The sequence below is a fragment of the Bos indicus x Bos taurus genome, chromosome 20, assembly GCF_003369695.1.
Source record: "Bos indicus x Bos taurus breed Angus x Brahman F1 hybrid chromosome 20, Bos_hybrid_MaternalHap_v2.0, whole genome shotgun sequence".
NCBI classification, from domain to species: domain Eukaryota; kingdom Metazoa; phylum Chordata; class Mammalia; order Artiodactyla; family Bovidae; genus Bos; species Bos indicus x Bos taurus.
The window spans coordinates 29,252,266-29,267,638 of record NC_040095.1 but is presented as its reverse complement, the minus strand read 5'-3'; the positions used below and the strand labels follow the sequence as shown (position 1 = coordinate 29,267,638).

The window sequence follows — 15,373 nt, the reverse complement described above, 5'->3', positions numbered from 1 at the left end:
CCAGTCAATCCTAAAGGAAGTCAGTCCTGAATTTGTTGGAAGGACTGATGCTGAAGCTGAATCTCCAATACTTTGGTCACCTGATGCGAAGAACTCACTCACTGGAAAAGACCTTGATGATGGGAAAGATTGAGGGCAGGAGGAGAAGGGGACGACAGAGGATGAGGTACTTGGATGGCATCACAGACTCAGCAGACATGAATTTTGCAAGCCCCGGGAGTTGATGAAGGACAGGGAAGGATGGTGTGCTGCAGTCATGGGGTCACAGAGTCAGACATGACTGAGTGACTGAACTGAACTGAACTGTAGCTTGCCAGGCTCCTCTGTCCATGGAATTCTCCAGGCAAGAATACTGGAGTGGGTTGCCATTTTCTCTTCAAGAGGATCTTCCCAATCTAGGGATCAAATCCAGGTCTCCTGTATTGCAGGCAGATTCTTTACCATCTGAGCCACCAGGGAAGCACATTTTATAAACTGATCCAAATTTGGTGGAGCCCAGATGCTGGATGAGGGTCCTCCAATCATAGCCTGATCTAAATCAGTTGAAAGCTACCCTGGCAGACAGGCAAGTTTGGTCCGACACTGCACTGTGCCACAGGTCTGAATGCGGCTTTTATCTTTTCTTATTCCTGATCTTGTTTACAGCTTTTGTCCCCCATTCCTCCCCATGAGGAAGAGGGGAGGAATTTAGCAGCTCTTCATCTACTTTTAATGTGTTGCTTTTTCACTAAATTCAGGGCTGGAGCCTAATTCAGGAAGTTATGATTACTATTAATTTGAGCTCCAAGTAAGTGAGATATTTCTGTTAATAAACAAAAAATAATTTGATGCTCTAATCATCATCTGACCCCTGAGAAAGTAAAGAAGAAATCATACCATTGAAATGAAATTCAGTATTTTATGTTCTCATTGGGAAAAAAGTTAAAATAATCTATTTCTGTCATTTAATAGACACCATAGATCCTCTTTAATTTTCAATTAATAAAAATACAATACTAATGTTGAAAATCATTTTTTATAAAATATGCTAATGCTAAGTATTTCAATAGTGACTTTTCCTCAATTGCTTAAAATAACTTTCACAATTTTACTTCATTAATTTTAATAATAACTTGGTGAATTAGGACAGCAAGAAATCTTTTAAAATGAATATACTATTCTAAGATAATTTCACTTGGCAAAGCTGAAGTAGAGAATGTGAACATAATCATCTATCTTATGCTATCATCTGAATTATATTATGTCTTATATTATTACCTGATAATGCTCAATATCTTATCATTATATATTAGGTTGATAACATAAGATATACTTTAAGTAAAGTTTTTGTTTTTGTGTTTTGTTATTATTAACAGTAGCATAATAATAAACACAATAATCATATTGCATTTTGTTCTTGGTAAATATATAATTTAAATAGAATAATGTATCTTTTAAGTAAAATATTCAGTTCAGTTCAGTTGCTCAGTCCTGTCCAACTTTTTTTTGCATTAGTTTATACTTGCTTCATTTGTATATCAAATGTTCTAAAACTGTATTTCAGGTTCAGACTATCAGTATACTCAGTTCTAAATTCATGAGTTCTAATTTCATTGAATACATTCTTCAGACAGAAAAAAAAATTATGACGTTAGATAGAGAAGAGTGAATGCCATGTTATGACACATCTGGTGAAACTCTGTTTTATAAGAATTGTTTTTCATTGAAAATGACAGAAAAATCCACATTGATAATTCAGTATGTATGATAATCAGACCACAATTGAAAAGCAAGAGTAAATAGATACTTCATTACCCCTGATAGATAAGTTACGGCGCGTAAGAGGCATTCTAGATAACACATTCCAAGTTTACCAACAGATGGCTTAATGGAAGACATAAGTTCTTCCCTCCATTTTACTCTTCTTGTTCATCTCTTTATTCTTCTTTATCATCTCTTGTTCCATATATCTCCTCATTCTCTGTCTTCTTATAGTGTCAGGACATACTCAAAATCTCAATGGCTCTCCATTACTTATCAAATCAGTACAAATGGCTTTAAGCCTTGGATCTACTACTATTTTTCAAGTACTTCATAACCCATACAAAATGTATGCTTCCTAGAAAATCCCAAGCATTTTTCTGACTCCTCATTTTTACTCTAGTATCTGTGGCAGAGGCCATGAATTTCATACCTAAATCCATCTTCTGCCTCTTCAATATTGTACAGAGTTGCTAACTGGTTGCAAAGTTGCCCAGCTAGACTAAACGTCTCCTCTTTCTTGAGAAATTCTCATCAATTGAAAGTTTTCAACAATGAGATGTGAGTTGAAGTCACGTGTGTGTCCCTCTTTCCTCTTATGAGCTGGAAGGCAGACATGTCCAAGGCATAGCTTTAAACATTCAAACCAGAACAATATCCTAGGGAAGTGGTTCTTGAAGGGTGGTCTCTGGATCAGAAGCAGCAGCTGAGATATTGTTGGAAATAAAACCTCTCAGGCTTCACCCTAGGCTTAATGAATCAGAAACTCTGGAAGTGGGGCCCATGAATCTGTTTCAACAAGCTCTCCAGGTAATGATGATTCAGAGGAAATGCTGGGAAATACTGTCCAGGTGACAGTGGAGGAACAACTTGGAAGAAAATGACCACCTGGAGCAGTGCCATCCCACTGACCTGGCCTCTCATCCCACAGAGCTTTTTAGCAAAATGATACAGTTCCTTAGGTCACTAAATTGTTGGATCTTCTTCTTACAGCAGCTCCGCATTTGCCCTGAGTAGTATTTATTCAATGTGTAATGGCCTGTTTAGTATTTCCATCCCATCCAATACTTTTATCTGGAAATTTGAAATCCTACCTGGGTCTCTGCAAGATAGCACTGGTGCATTTACTTAATGACAAAGAACATTAGGATATGTTTGCTATCCTTTAATCTATTATGCACATTGAGGACTGAACACTCTTTAAAAAAATTAAATCTAATGTACCACTCTTCTGCTTCAAAGTTTTACCAGACTCGCATAGCATTTAGCTAAAACACAACGTGGTTAAGTAGGCCTATGAGGTGCCATCCACCCTGACCTAAGTCAGTCTCTCCAGTCTCATCCAGAGCTGTTTCACTTATCTCTGAGCTCTAGTCACACATTCCTTCTGTCTGTTCCTGAATCCTGACAAATCTTTTCACACTCAGTACTTTTTCCCATGCTGTTTACTTCATTATCTTACTTCTATTCATTCTTTAGATCTCTTCCTAAATGTTATTTTTCTTCACTCCCACTACATTCCACATGAATCAAGCCAAAGACTTGAAATCTCTTAGCAGAGAGATTAACATACATTTCCATTCTGAACACTTAAAATGTTTATAATAATTGATTGCTCTCAATGAATCTTGTTACTGTGTCATGCCCCCCCACCCCATTGTACTTCAAGAAACATGATGAGAGAAGATACCATATATACTTGCTCACTTTGTATGCAAAACATCCAGTACCAGACCTGTCACACAGTAAGCATTCAATAAATACACATCAAAAGGATAAAAACTGGATTCTGTGAGACTCGACTCACATGACATCTTAACTCTTAAGGCTTTCTGGATCCTACTTCTTTAGAAAAGACTGTTGTTTCCAGCAATTTTATTGACCCAAGTGTCCCTATCTACTTAAAAGGTTGGCGTTCTTGTCCTGTTAATATGTTTGTGCTAGTGATTCTAACAGTAAGCATTTATGAAGTTATCTTGCTCTTGGACGCTTACAGTCTCAGTTAGGAGTGCAGCATATTTCATGTACTACTGTGATTCACTTTCTTAAAAGACAGTTTTAATCACTACCTCCCATTGCTAAAATTTTGCAAGGGATATCTTTTTCCTAACACAACAGTCTCATCATTCCAGCCTTGAAAATTATTCTTAGGCAGAGAATAACCCAATCTTATTTCATACTTTGCCCATCAAGGTAGTTTTCACTGCATTCAAACTAGACACTTCAATATCTACCACACATAGCCACCTCTGGGCCTTTGCACAGTTTGTTCCTGTCTGTCAGGAACCTTCTCACAGTTGGTGCTCTTTCCTAGGACATTTCCCCCATGGTGACTACCTCTGTCTGCTGATTTCTTCCGCATTCTTCAAGGCACATTTCAAATGGATCTCAGTGATCTAATTAAACAAATGCAAATCCATGCAGTGATTCTCGTACATTGTGGGATCTTGTCAGATTACAGAATCTTAGTGACAAGCTTTTGCCCTATAAAGATGCTTAATAATGTATTTATGTGTTATGACATATAAGGGACCAAATACAGTACATCAAAATACTTGAAACACTGTCATACTGAGTGAAGTAAGTCAGAGAAAAAAAAAATATCATATGATATCCCTTACATGTGGAATATAAAAAACAAATGAGCTAATCTACAGAAAAGAAATAAAGTCACAGATGTAGAAATCAAATGTATGGTCCCTGGAGAAAGGGGGAGAGGGAGGAACAAATTGGGAGATTGAGATGGACCCATACACACTACTATATATAAAGAGATAACTAATAAGGAAGGACCTACTGTATAGCACAGGGAACTCTACTCAAAACTCTGTAGTGACCTATAAGGCAAAAGAATTCTAAAAAGAGTTGCTATATACATATATATAACAGATTCACTTTGCTACACACCTGAAACTAACAGCACTGTAAATTAATTATACCCCCCAAATTTTTTTAATTAAAAAAAATTTAAAGGAAGACATTCAAATGAAAATTCACACATTTCTAAAAGATAATATCCATACATCAATCAATAAAAGAAAATGATAGAAAATGCAACTTTACTTTACAGCCATTACAAGAAACTGTCAGATATACTGCCAATGGTAAATGTTACCTGCAAAGAACTAAATGAAGGATTGGTAAGGACAAATCTTTAGCAATTTTACAGTCCTTATTAACAACAAAGATGCAGGAAATTTCAGCATTTAATATGGAGTTTCATACAGAAATTATCACTGAATGAAAGAGGTACCAGTGGGATATATTAAAATACAAAGATTGAAAATCAGTGGTAGAATAAAAATTTACAACTGGCAAAATTCTATTTTTCTTCTTGGTTAAATTAATAGCCTCAAACTCTTTCTCGTTGATTTTGTTCAGTTACTAAATGATGTCTCCATGGACTGCAGCACATTAGGCTTCACTGTCCTTTACTATCTTCAGATATTTGCTCATACTCATGTCCACTGAGTCAATAATGCCATCCAACCATCTCATCCTCTGTCGCCCCTACTTCCTCCTGCCCTCAATCTTTCTCAGCACCAATGTCTTTTCCAATGAGCTGGCTCTTCACATGAGATAGCCAAAGTATTGGAGCTTCAACTTTAGCATCAGTCCTTCCAATGAATATTCAAGGTTGATTTCCTTTAGGATTGACTGGTTTGATGTCCTTGCAGTCCAAGGGACTCTCAAGAGTCTTCTCCAGCACCATTGTTCAAAAGCCTCAATTCCTCAGTGCTCAGCTTTCTTTATGGTCCAACTCTCATATCTGTACATGGAAAAACCATGGTTTTGATGGTACATACCTTTGTCGGCAAAGTGATGTCTGTGCTTTTGAACATATTGTCTGGGTCTGTCATATCTTTCCTTCCAAGGAGTAAACAAGCATTGTTTCATTTCATGGCTGCAGTCACCGTCTGCAGTAATTTTGGAGCCCAGGAAAATAAAATTTGTCATTGCTTCTATTTTTTCCACTTATATTTGTCATGCAGTTATGAGACTAGATGCCATAATCTTAAGTTTTTTGAATGTTGACTTTTAAACCAGGTTTTTCACTCTCCTCTTTCACCCTCATCAAGAGGTTCTTTAGTTCCTTTTTGCTTTCTGACATTAGAATGGTATCATCTGCATGTCTGAGGTTGTTGATATTTCTCCCAGCAATCTTGATTCCAGCTTGTGATTCATCCAGCTTGGAATTTTGCATAATGTAATCTGCATATAAGTTAAATAAATAGGATGACAATATATAGCCTTGATGCAATACTTCCCCAATTTTGAACGACTCCTCTGTTCCATGTCCAGTTCTAACTGTTGCTTCTTGACCTGCGTACAGGTTTCTCAGGAGATAAAGTGGTTTGGTATTCCCATCTCTTTGAGAATTTTCCAGTTTGTTGTGATCCACACAGTCAAAGTCTTTAGTGTAGTCAGTGAAGCAGACATAGATGCTTTTTGGGAATTCCTTTGCTTTGTCTATGATCCAACGAATGTTGGCAATTTGATCTTTGGTTCCTCTGCCATTTCTAAATTCAGCCTGTACATCTGTGAATTTTCAGTTCACATACTTATGAAGCTTAGCTTGAAGGATTTTGAGCATTACTTTGCTAGCATGTGAAATGAGTGCAATTGTACGGTAGTTTGAATATTCTTTGGCTCTGACCTATCTTTAAAACAGTACTTATAGTTAATGTAAAAATATTTCTCCCAGTGGAACACGTAAAGTATTATTTGCCAGGAGCCCGATTTGTTAGCAGCTGAAGCGGCAACATGAAGCTAACCCAAGGGCTGTGGTACTGTTACTTTTCTATGAGAAAATCTCACAAATATTCCCAGTCCGAGGACTGTCCTGGCCTGAGAATGTTTGGCAGTACTACCACCTTAACATATCTGAGTACAATAAATTCAGCTCCTGGGAAGCAAAAGTATATAGAATAGCTGACTTGGAAACTTTTCCAACTAATTAAGGAACCATGTGGGAGTTCTGCTCATAGCATTCTCATTTGTAGCGGAGGAAGACATACATTTACAAATAATGAAGAAAATCATATGAAATATTTTGCTGAATACACTTGAATTTTAGAGCTACCTCTTCCCACTAAGGATGCTTCCAATGAAAATGAGGGCATCAAGGCAGTTTTCCTTTAAATACTGGGTCAGTATGATTTTCAAGATCATTAAAACTTCTAAGACCTTTTGTTCTTCTGAAGACAAATGCTATCACAACAAACACTATCACAAGTTTACACAACCAGCAAACCAAATTAGAAGCTCAACTGACTAATTTCTTTACATAATGAAGATGGGGTGCAAAATAAGAGGCAAATTTTTTCTTTTTAATGCAATATTAAAGTATCATTAAATATTAAGTATTATTTATAAACCATCATGGCCAGTGGCCATTACTCCAATTTTTTTTTTTCCCTTTGATCTGCCATTACTCTAGTCATAGAATTCTTTTTCGAAATTGAAGACTCAGAATCACATGACAGTCCTGACAATCTCTCCCATCCTTCTTTCTGAAACAAAGGGTTTCATCATGGCTTAAAGCAGAGTACCCTACTGATCAATCCAGGAATCAAGAAATGGCTTCAACCCCAGTGAAAGATATTTTGATAATGTATCTTTCACTTACAGGAAACCAATCTCATAATTGCAGAAGGAAAAGCATATTGAAAATTTAGTTTCCAAAACATGACCTGTGTGTAAGCCAAATGCATACATACATACATAAGTATTTGCTGTAACAGCTGAAGCAATATGTTTACACACATATAAATAAACAATGGGATCAACATTTTGAAAAAGATGCTCTCATGTATATTCAAGTGACAGAATTCAAAAATTTTGAAGGATAAACTCTTACTCCCATTTATTTGCTAGAAAACACAGTTGGACAACTATAAATATTCTTAATCCTACTGTCCCCTCTGAGCATCATAGCACTGAGGTTTCTGTGTATGGGGGAGGAAATACACAATAATAAAGACATAGATCTTCCTATTAGAGTATTATATTCCTCTAGAACAGATAGAATATACACAATAAACAGATTATTATAGATTAGGATAATCAGGGAAGGTGTCACAATCTTCCAAAGGGAAGGGTAGAACCTGTGTAAACAGGAAAAGGGGTAAAAGTATGTCAGGAGTAGGATGAAAGGTATGGGGGAAGATCAGAATCATTTGGTTTGTTCTGAGAACAATAATTTTCTGGTTGGAAGAGCGATTTGGCAACGAGATCCATGAGTTTAAAAGTTGGTTTGGCACCAGTCTTTTTCCAACAAATTATTTTTGAAGGGCATATTACCCATAATCAGTTCATTTTAAATGACCTGGAATTTGCTTTACTATAAATGGGATTTGACTAGTTAAAAAATGAGAGCAGGTCTTAGTGCCTAGTCTTTTGTCTTTGTTCATAACATTACCTTATACAAATTTGGGAGACTAGATTGATTAAACATATTTCTATGGAATAAGAAGCTTATGTGACAGTCCTGATTACAGTCTTTCATTACAAGAAAAGAATAAGAATCTGTGGATTATTCATTAAAACCAAAAAAAAAAAAAACCACTTGCCTGAACTGACTAGGTTTAGAATATAATATTTTTGATATGATTACATAAAATTGCACAACTGCATGATTTCATTCAGGATTACATAATTCACCTTCATGGTTGAGAGACTACTTATGATAAACTATACCTTCTTATTCCAAAGGGATCATAAACACTTGCTGATATGATAAAATTCTGTCCATTTGGATAAATTTATAATGTTAAATTTATTATCATTATTAAACTAAGAATCAGTAGTTTTTTTACAATTTTGGGCAACATACGCAATATCTGAAGCCCAGAGCAGCACTGGCTTACTGCCTCATGCTCTATCATTAGAAAGCACAGCCTATTTAAACAAGTCATTCATTGATGAACCTGCCTTAGATTAATATACACTTTGCTTCTTGGATTCAGAAGCTATTCAGTATATAGTTATTTCAATTTGATAATTTCCTCATACAATTAAGTATTTGTCATGTTCAAATTTCACACTAAAAATCATTCATGTACGTCAGGTACACCAAGGTGAGTTGAAAATTTCTCATTCTAAATTCATAATGTGCTTTGTGTTAAAATTCTTGCTTATTACAAAGGAAAATTGCACACCTAAACGCTGCTTTTACTAGAATTATTTGACAGGAAAGAGAGTGACAAGTTTTGAAATAATAGTAGGCTTCCCAGGGGTGCTGAAGTGTAAGAACTGAGATACAATAGTATAAAGATACAGAGTGATTTAAAGCAATTTCATTTAAAAAAACTAGATGAACTGTGGGTATATCTAGAAAAGGTAGTACCTACCCAAGAAAATGGAATGATTAAGAAAATGGAATGCTCACTGTGGGGAGTATGTCTAGATAAGGCATTTCCCAAGTGTTCATCAATCACTTAAAATACAAGGGTGTTTGGCAGAGGGCAGACAAAATGTTAAATGTTCAGAGCACACACATTAATAGAAAAAATCTTTTCAGTTCGTTGTTTCAATCAAGATGTACAAACTTATCTGACCAGGAAACAATTAAATAGGTAATTCAACAATGAACCAGCTCTGTGACAACCTAGAGGTATGGGATAGGGTGGGAGGCTCAAGAGGGAGGAGACATATGTATACTTATGGCTTATCCATGGTGATGTATAACAGGAACCAACACAATATTGTAACTATCCTTCAATTAAAAATAAATAAAATTTAAAAATATACTCATGTATATATATATATATATGTATGTATGTTTATGATTTATTTATATTATCTGTGGAGTAAGTTTTGAGAAGAACTGAGATTTTAAAATAAAAGGTCTAAAAATCTGCTAGATTAGGATTTACTCTTCCTTCCTCATGTTTACTGAGCTGCTAACCTGAGATATCAGAATGCTGGTTGTGTAAGAGGCTCCCTCCTATACAGGTTTACAATTGTAAATGCAGATCCAATGAAGAAGACTTCTAAAGGTGTCAATCTCACTGAAGGTTTACAGAGGTCAGAGAGTAGAAACAGAACTTTCCTGATAACAATAGTGAGCAGACCTCTTTGAAGGGAATGACTGCTCCTATGTGAGTCCAGCCTGCTTTGGGATAGGGCTGTGGGAGGGCTACCTTCTAACCCTTGACCTTTCAGGGGTACGTCAAGAAAGTCGCTTGGAGATCTTTGAAATAAGTTCACATAGTTAAGAGACATGAGTCTGGAGTCCAGTTCACATATGAGAACACGCAAATAGCCTGTGGACACTGGGGTGTGACTCTGCCAAGAATCTGAAGGCTAGACACAGGCTCTTCGTTGCTTTGATGGAGGAAGCAGTAGTGCTGAGAGATGGGCTAAGAGATGGATGCCTGAAGGCTTCTCTGTGGACCAGATCTGAGTGATGCAGCAGGGCTAGCCTGACATCTTGGGTCTCATCCAAGAGCGGCTTCTGGCAGAGCACAGAGCCCTCAGCAGAGAGGCTGGTGATGGCTGCCAGGTTCTCAGGCCTCTCTTAGGGAGATGCAGGAGAGGGAATCAATGCCACTCACCTAAATGACCAGCTGTTTCTGACTAAACTGTTTCAAATGTCAAAAAGTAACAAAAACTTATTCCAGTATCCTTTATCCTCTACCAAACCCTCCTAAGATCAAGAATTTGATGATGAATTACGGCAAACATAATATGTTGAAAACTTCTGTCAATAAAGTCACAAATGAAATGATCTTTGCCTGTTTGGTGAAGAATTTATGAGTCTAAGCTGTTATTACTCATCAGGAGACATATTCTAGAATTGTTTGAACCATTACTTTCAGATATGCTTTTTAGCAAGGTGCATATATATTATATATTCTATCATATTCAACAGAGCTCCAACACTAGAAATTCTTCCTTCAGTTATAAAACATTCTTATCTGTCAGAAAGTTACTGATGTTTGTGAAGAATCTAAGTACTGTCTGATTATCCAAGGTCTAGTACCAACCAAATAATTCAGCATATTAAAACAAAATCCAATGAATAAATCCGTGCACAAATCTACTTTCTCTCTTTTGAGAAAAGTTTAGTACAGCAATCATTTCAATTAACACACTGTGCGTAAGAATGCATGATAGCAGCTGTTAGTATGCATTTTAAAGACTGGAGGGTGTGTGGTGACTTATCTAGATATATGGGCAACATATGTTCAGCTATGCATATGGACTTAATATAAATTACGATTGCAATATGCAAAGAGGCGAAAAGAGACATGAACAATGGCCGTCTCTCTGCATTTAATCAGCTCACATTTTTCTAACATGTACAAGAGAAGTCTTTATATTATAGTAACTGTTTAAAAATTACAGAACACAAACCATGACAACACCTCAAATCAGCTTCATACATTTGAAACATGGAGCTATTTTTTTGTGGATGAAAATCAGATTTTTTTAAAAGAAAATATGTATTTAAGAGAGAAACTGGAAACAAAAGCTATGAGGACCATCTTGAAAAAAGTTCAAAATATGGAAACATTGTGGTTTCCTCCTTCGAACATTTCAGCTCATTATAGTTTCGTTACTGGGCATAGTTTATTTATCTGAATACTATTAATTAAATTGACAAACTAGCTGGTTGAATATATTAGAGATAAAACCAATTACCTTCTCTTGATATTGCCGCCTTGAGGAATCCAAAGACTGAATTAGAGCCGTGGCGTGGCCAACAAACATGGCGTAGCAGGTGGCCCCGACGATCATGCTCAGCATGGTGATCCACAGGTCAGACATGCTCACGGGGGCTTGGGCTCCGTAGCCAATGCACAGCATATGACTCATCGCTTTGAAGAGCGCGTAGGAATACTGCTTTCCCCAAGAATCATTCTGCAACAGAAGAGAAAAAGGAAATAGAGTGAACCATTAGGATAGCAGAAGAAAAATGAGTATGACCGATACACAGAAGCATTATAACATTCTTGTAATAGAGAATTTACACAGATACTTCGCCCCAATAGTTAATCAAAAGACCGGATGTTTTTCAAAACTTGCTAAATACAATGAAATAGAAATAGTCTATGTTAAAATATGCAATCCTGGTCAGTTTTATATGTTTTTAAAACTAAAAATTCCTTTTGGGACAGTGGTGTGAATGAATGTTGATAAGTTCATTTTAAAATTTCCAGGAAATCTGTGTCATTCTCTAGTAATATATTATTATTTGCAAATTGAGAAATGCTGCTGATTGATATGAAGCACATAGGCTTAAGTATAGGAATTTTTGTCAAAGCTATCATATTAAAATTTTGAAAGTCCAAATGATATATTTGTATAGACCTCAATGAATACCTCAATACCTTAAATGAAAAATTAACATAATTTGGAAATACAGATCTGATAAGTGAAAAGACTTCCTTGAAGACTTCTCTGAGTAATGAATATTGAAATTCAAATGTCAAAGTTGATGATGGATGAATCTTACTGGCTTTCTGTAGAATAATAAAATAAAATAAGCAAAATAATATCTTGGAGGACACTGAAAAAAAACAAAAATGCTGACTTCTGAGATTAGTTATTAGATGCAATTTCTGATGTAATTTCAAAACTCTATCTTAAACTCAATTCTACAAAAATAAGTTATTCAATATATCTTATATATTGTCTGATAAAACTTAAAGAACTTTTTTGATCAATGTATCAAACTGCCTAGTCCAGGATTTACCTCATTTATGAGACTCAGGGTAAAATAAAAATTTGAGGCCTTTTAGTTTAAAATGTAGGGGGGGAAAGTATTGTTGAAGATAATATATAAAGAATTTTCCTTAAAATATTTAATTCATTATAAAACTTGGGATAATAGTGCTAGTTGAGTAACAACATAAACTTATACATTTCAAAAAGTTAAATTCTGGTATCATAATTATATATAATACAAGTAATACTATACCATTGTGATATCTTGAATGATCATACAATTTTTATGGCTTAGTTTTCTGACAAATTCATTCTTTATGTCATAAAAATTTATATGATTAATAATTTCATCTTCAATGATAAAACTGAAAATTACATCAGTTCCTTTTGGCTAATGCAATATCACAAATAATTTCTGATACATTTTTAATTTGGGGGAAGATCTTTCTGTTGATGCAACCTTTACTGGAACTGGAGTATGTATAGCCTGGGGACAACATTAGGATGAATGTTTGATAAATTATTTTAATATATAAATTTTAGTACTTCTGGAGCTGATGATTCTCATGGAATAATTTCTAATAAATGATTTAACTCCATAAAAATCATATTCAAGAAACTCTGTCTTATTTTTATACTAGTTTTTTTTTTGGTTGTTTTCAAATCAAATATTTGGTTTTTTTTGTTTTTTGTTTGTTTTTTAATTTTATTTTATTTTTAAACTTTACATAATTGTATTAGTTTTGCCAAATATGTAAATGAATATGGACATTGTTAAGAAATAATAGAGAAATATGTACGATTCATCAGTTCTTCTCAAAGGTGAAATCCTGCAAACTATAGAGCAATGTTACAACAAGAAACTGACATGAATATAATCCACTGATATCATTTATATTTCAGTAAACGTGTACTCATTTGTATACACAAATTAGTTTTATTCAGTTTTATTACATGTATCGGTTCCTATACTCATCAACACTGTCAAGATACAGAACAATTCTATCACAACAAAGAACCATTACACTTTTTTGTAAAACCATTACACAGTTTTTCTATTGAACTTAATGTTAAATGTAAATGTATGCAATGATATTTTAATGTTTCCTCTGACATTTCCTGTAACTTTTAATTAAAGAATGATCAATGCAAGAAGCCAAAAATAGCTTCCTGATTTGTATATAACCCATAATGCCTGATTAGGTTTTATCTTCCTGTATTTTCAATTACAAGGAAAATTTAATTTAAAAATTGTCTTCCTTGTTAATAACTGGCTTATTTAAAACTTCATATGAAAATAGTGTTATTTTCCAGTGTAAGTGATGATCTTTAAATTTCTTATTGCTAGGCTGGTGCATATTTGCATCTCAATGTTGCAGGAGTTGTTAAATCTGGAGATTTTAAAATCAAGAATTCTAATAACTACCTGATAACTTTTATTGAAATGGCTATATGAATTCTTTTATCATGTAATAATTTATTGACAAAGTTTACTGTTTGAGCTCCACAGGGTCTGTCTTGGAACTTAAGAGATTTAATATTTATGTAGATACTTTGGAGATGGGTTCTTGGGCCTGACAGGTGAATCTCACCATGGTCTTCTCCTGGCTGGCATGGAAAGTCCTCCTGTGTGTCTCTGCTGCTTAGTGTTAATACTGCTGCTTCTGTTGCTGCCTTTGCCACTGCTAACCTGGACCCAGTTCAGGCCTGTCCACATTAGAGACACAAAGCATCCAAGACTGCTGAGGCGTGCATATCTGTGCCTTGCTGCCAGGCCAACTGCTTGGCTTCTGTACTTCCTGCTGTGCCTGTAGGCTTGAACCTGTATATGCACAGCTGCTACCTTGCAACGCCAATGCTCATATTCATGGTTCCATGTCCCAGTGGACTTTGCTTATGAACATAAATTCAAAGATAATGCTATTATGAATTTCAAGATGGCTGCAGCAGAGCATGAATCCAAGTGCAGAGTCCTTCCTAAAGTAGGTCCTTTTACAACTCCCAGATCATAAACCACATGTACATACAGTGTCTGTCAAATTAACTTGAGTCTGTCAAACTAACTCCTAAATAATCATAAATTTTAAAATAATGTATTAATATTAAATATATGTACAGATATTTTGTTTATTGTTTTAATACGGCTTTCTAAAGTTAAGTTTATAGATTACAACAGAACATGATAAGTTTGAAAAATCCAACCTCATAAACTTTGGAACTGGTTGAGTCTGCAGACAAATAAAATATAACCAGTCTCATTTAGTTGAAAGTTAAGGTTCTTAAAGTGAAATTCATTTTATTTTTTTATACAATAGGTCATGTTGCCATTTTAAGCTACCCCTAGTCTCTGTCAGTATAAAATGAAATTTAATTTTAAAGAAAGAAAATTATTTATGATATTATACATGGAAAATTGTATAATGAACTCATGCACAAGTTTGCATTTTGGGGAATGAACAGAGCTCATACTCTCAGGAATACACTTAGGGTTCCCCAAATTCTAGATGTTTCATAAACAAGAAATGGAATATTTAATTAACAGAGCAACGTGCTCTATAAAAATCTTGAATGTACCTATTATTTAAAATGATACTTAAATTCTTGAAATTTGACTCAGTTTCATACTGATAATACTAAAATTGGATACATTACAAACCAAACTACAAAATAAACAAAGGTCTTTTATCCTATGATCCATTCAAAGAATGGATAGAAAGAAAACAAGCTTGACTAGTTTCTTACTGGATTTAAATCTCTTTAGAGCTCCTAGAGAACTGCAGGTATTCACCTGTCATGGTGACTTCTACCCTGTATATGATGATCATCTCATGGACTTATATTTTCTCATAGATTAGAGTCTAAATAGCATAATTCAGTAGAGATACTCAACATTTTTTATTACTGTCAAAAGGAGTGAATAAATAAATTTTGACTATAATTAGTTAAAACCAGCATAAAA

General features: G+C 34.8%; 1 protein-coding gene across 1 annotated transcript in view; it reads right to left on the bottom strand.

Annotated features, from left to right (window-relative positions):
- The window catches only part of HCN1 (hyperpolarization activated cyclic nucleotide gated potassium channel 1), a 452,770-nt gene that overhangs the window by 113,851 nt on the left and 323,546 nt on the right, over positions 1-15,373 (bottom strand). The window contains exon 4 of the mRNA XM_027520221.1: positions 11,389-11,607. Coding sequence (XP_027376022.1) covers positions 11,389-11,607 — 219 coding nt within the window. The remainder of the gene's footprint in view (positions 1-11,388; positions 11,608-15,373) is intronic.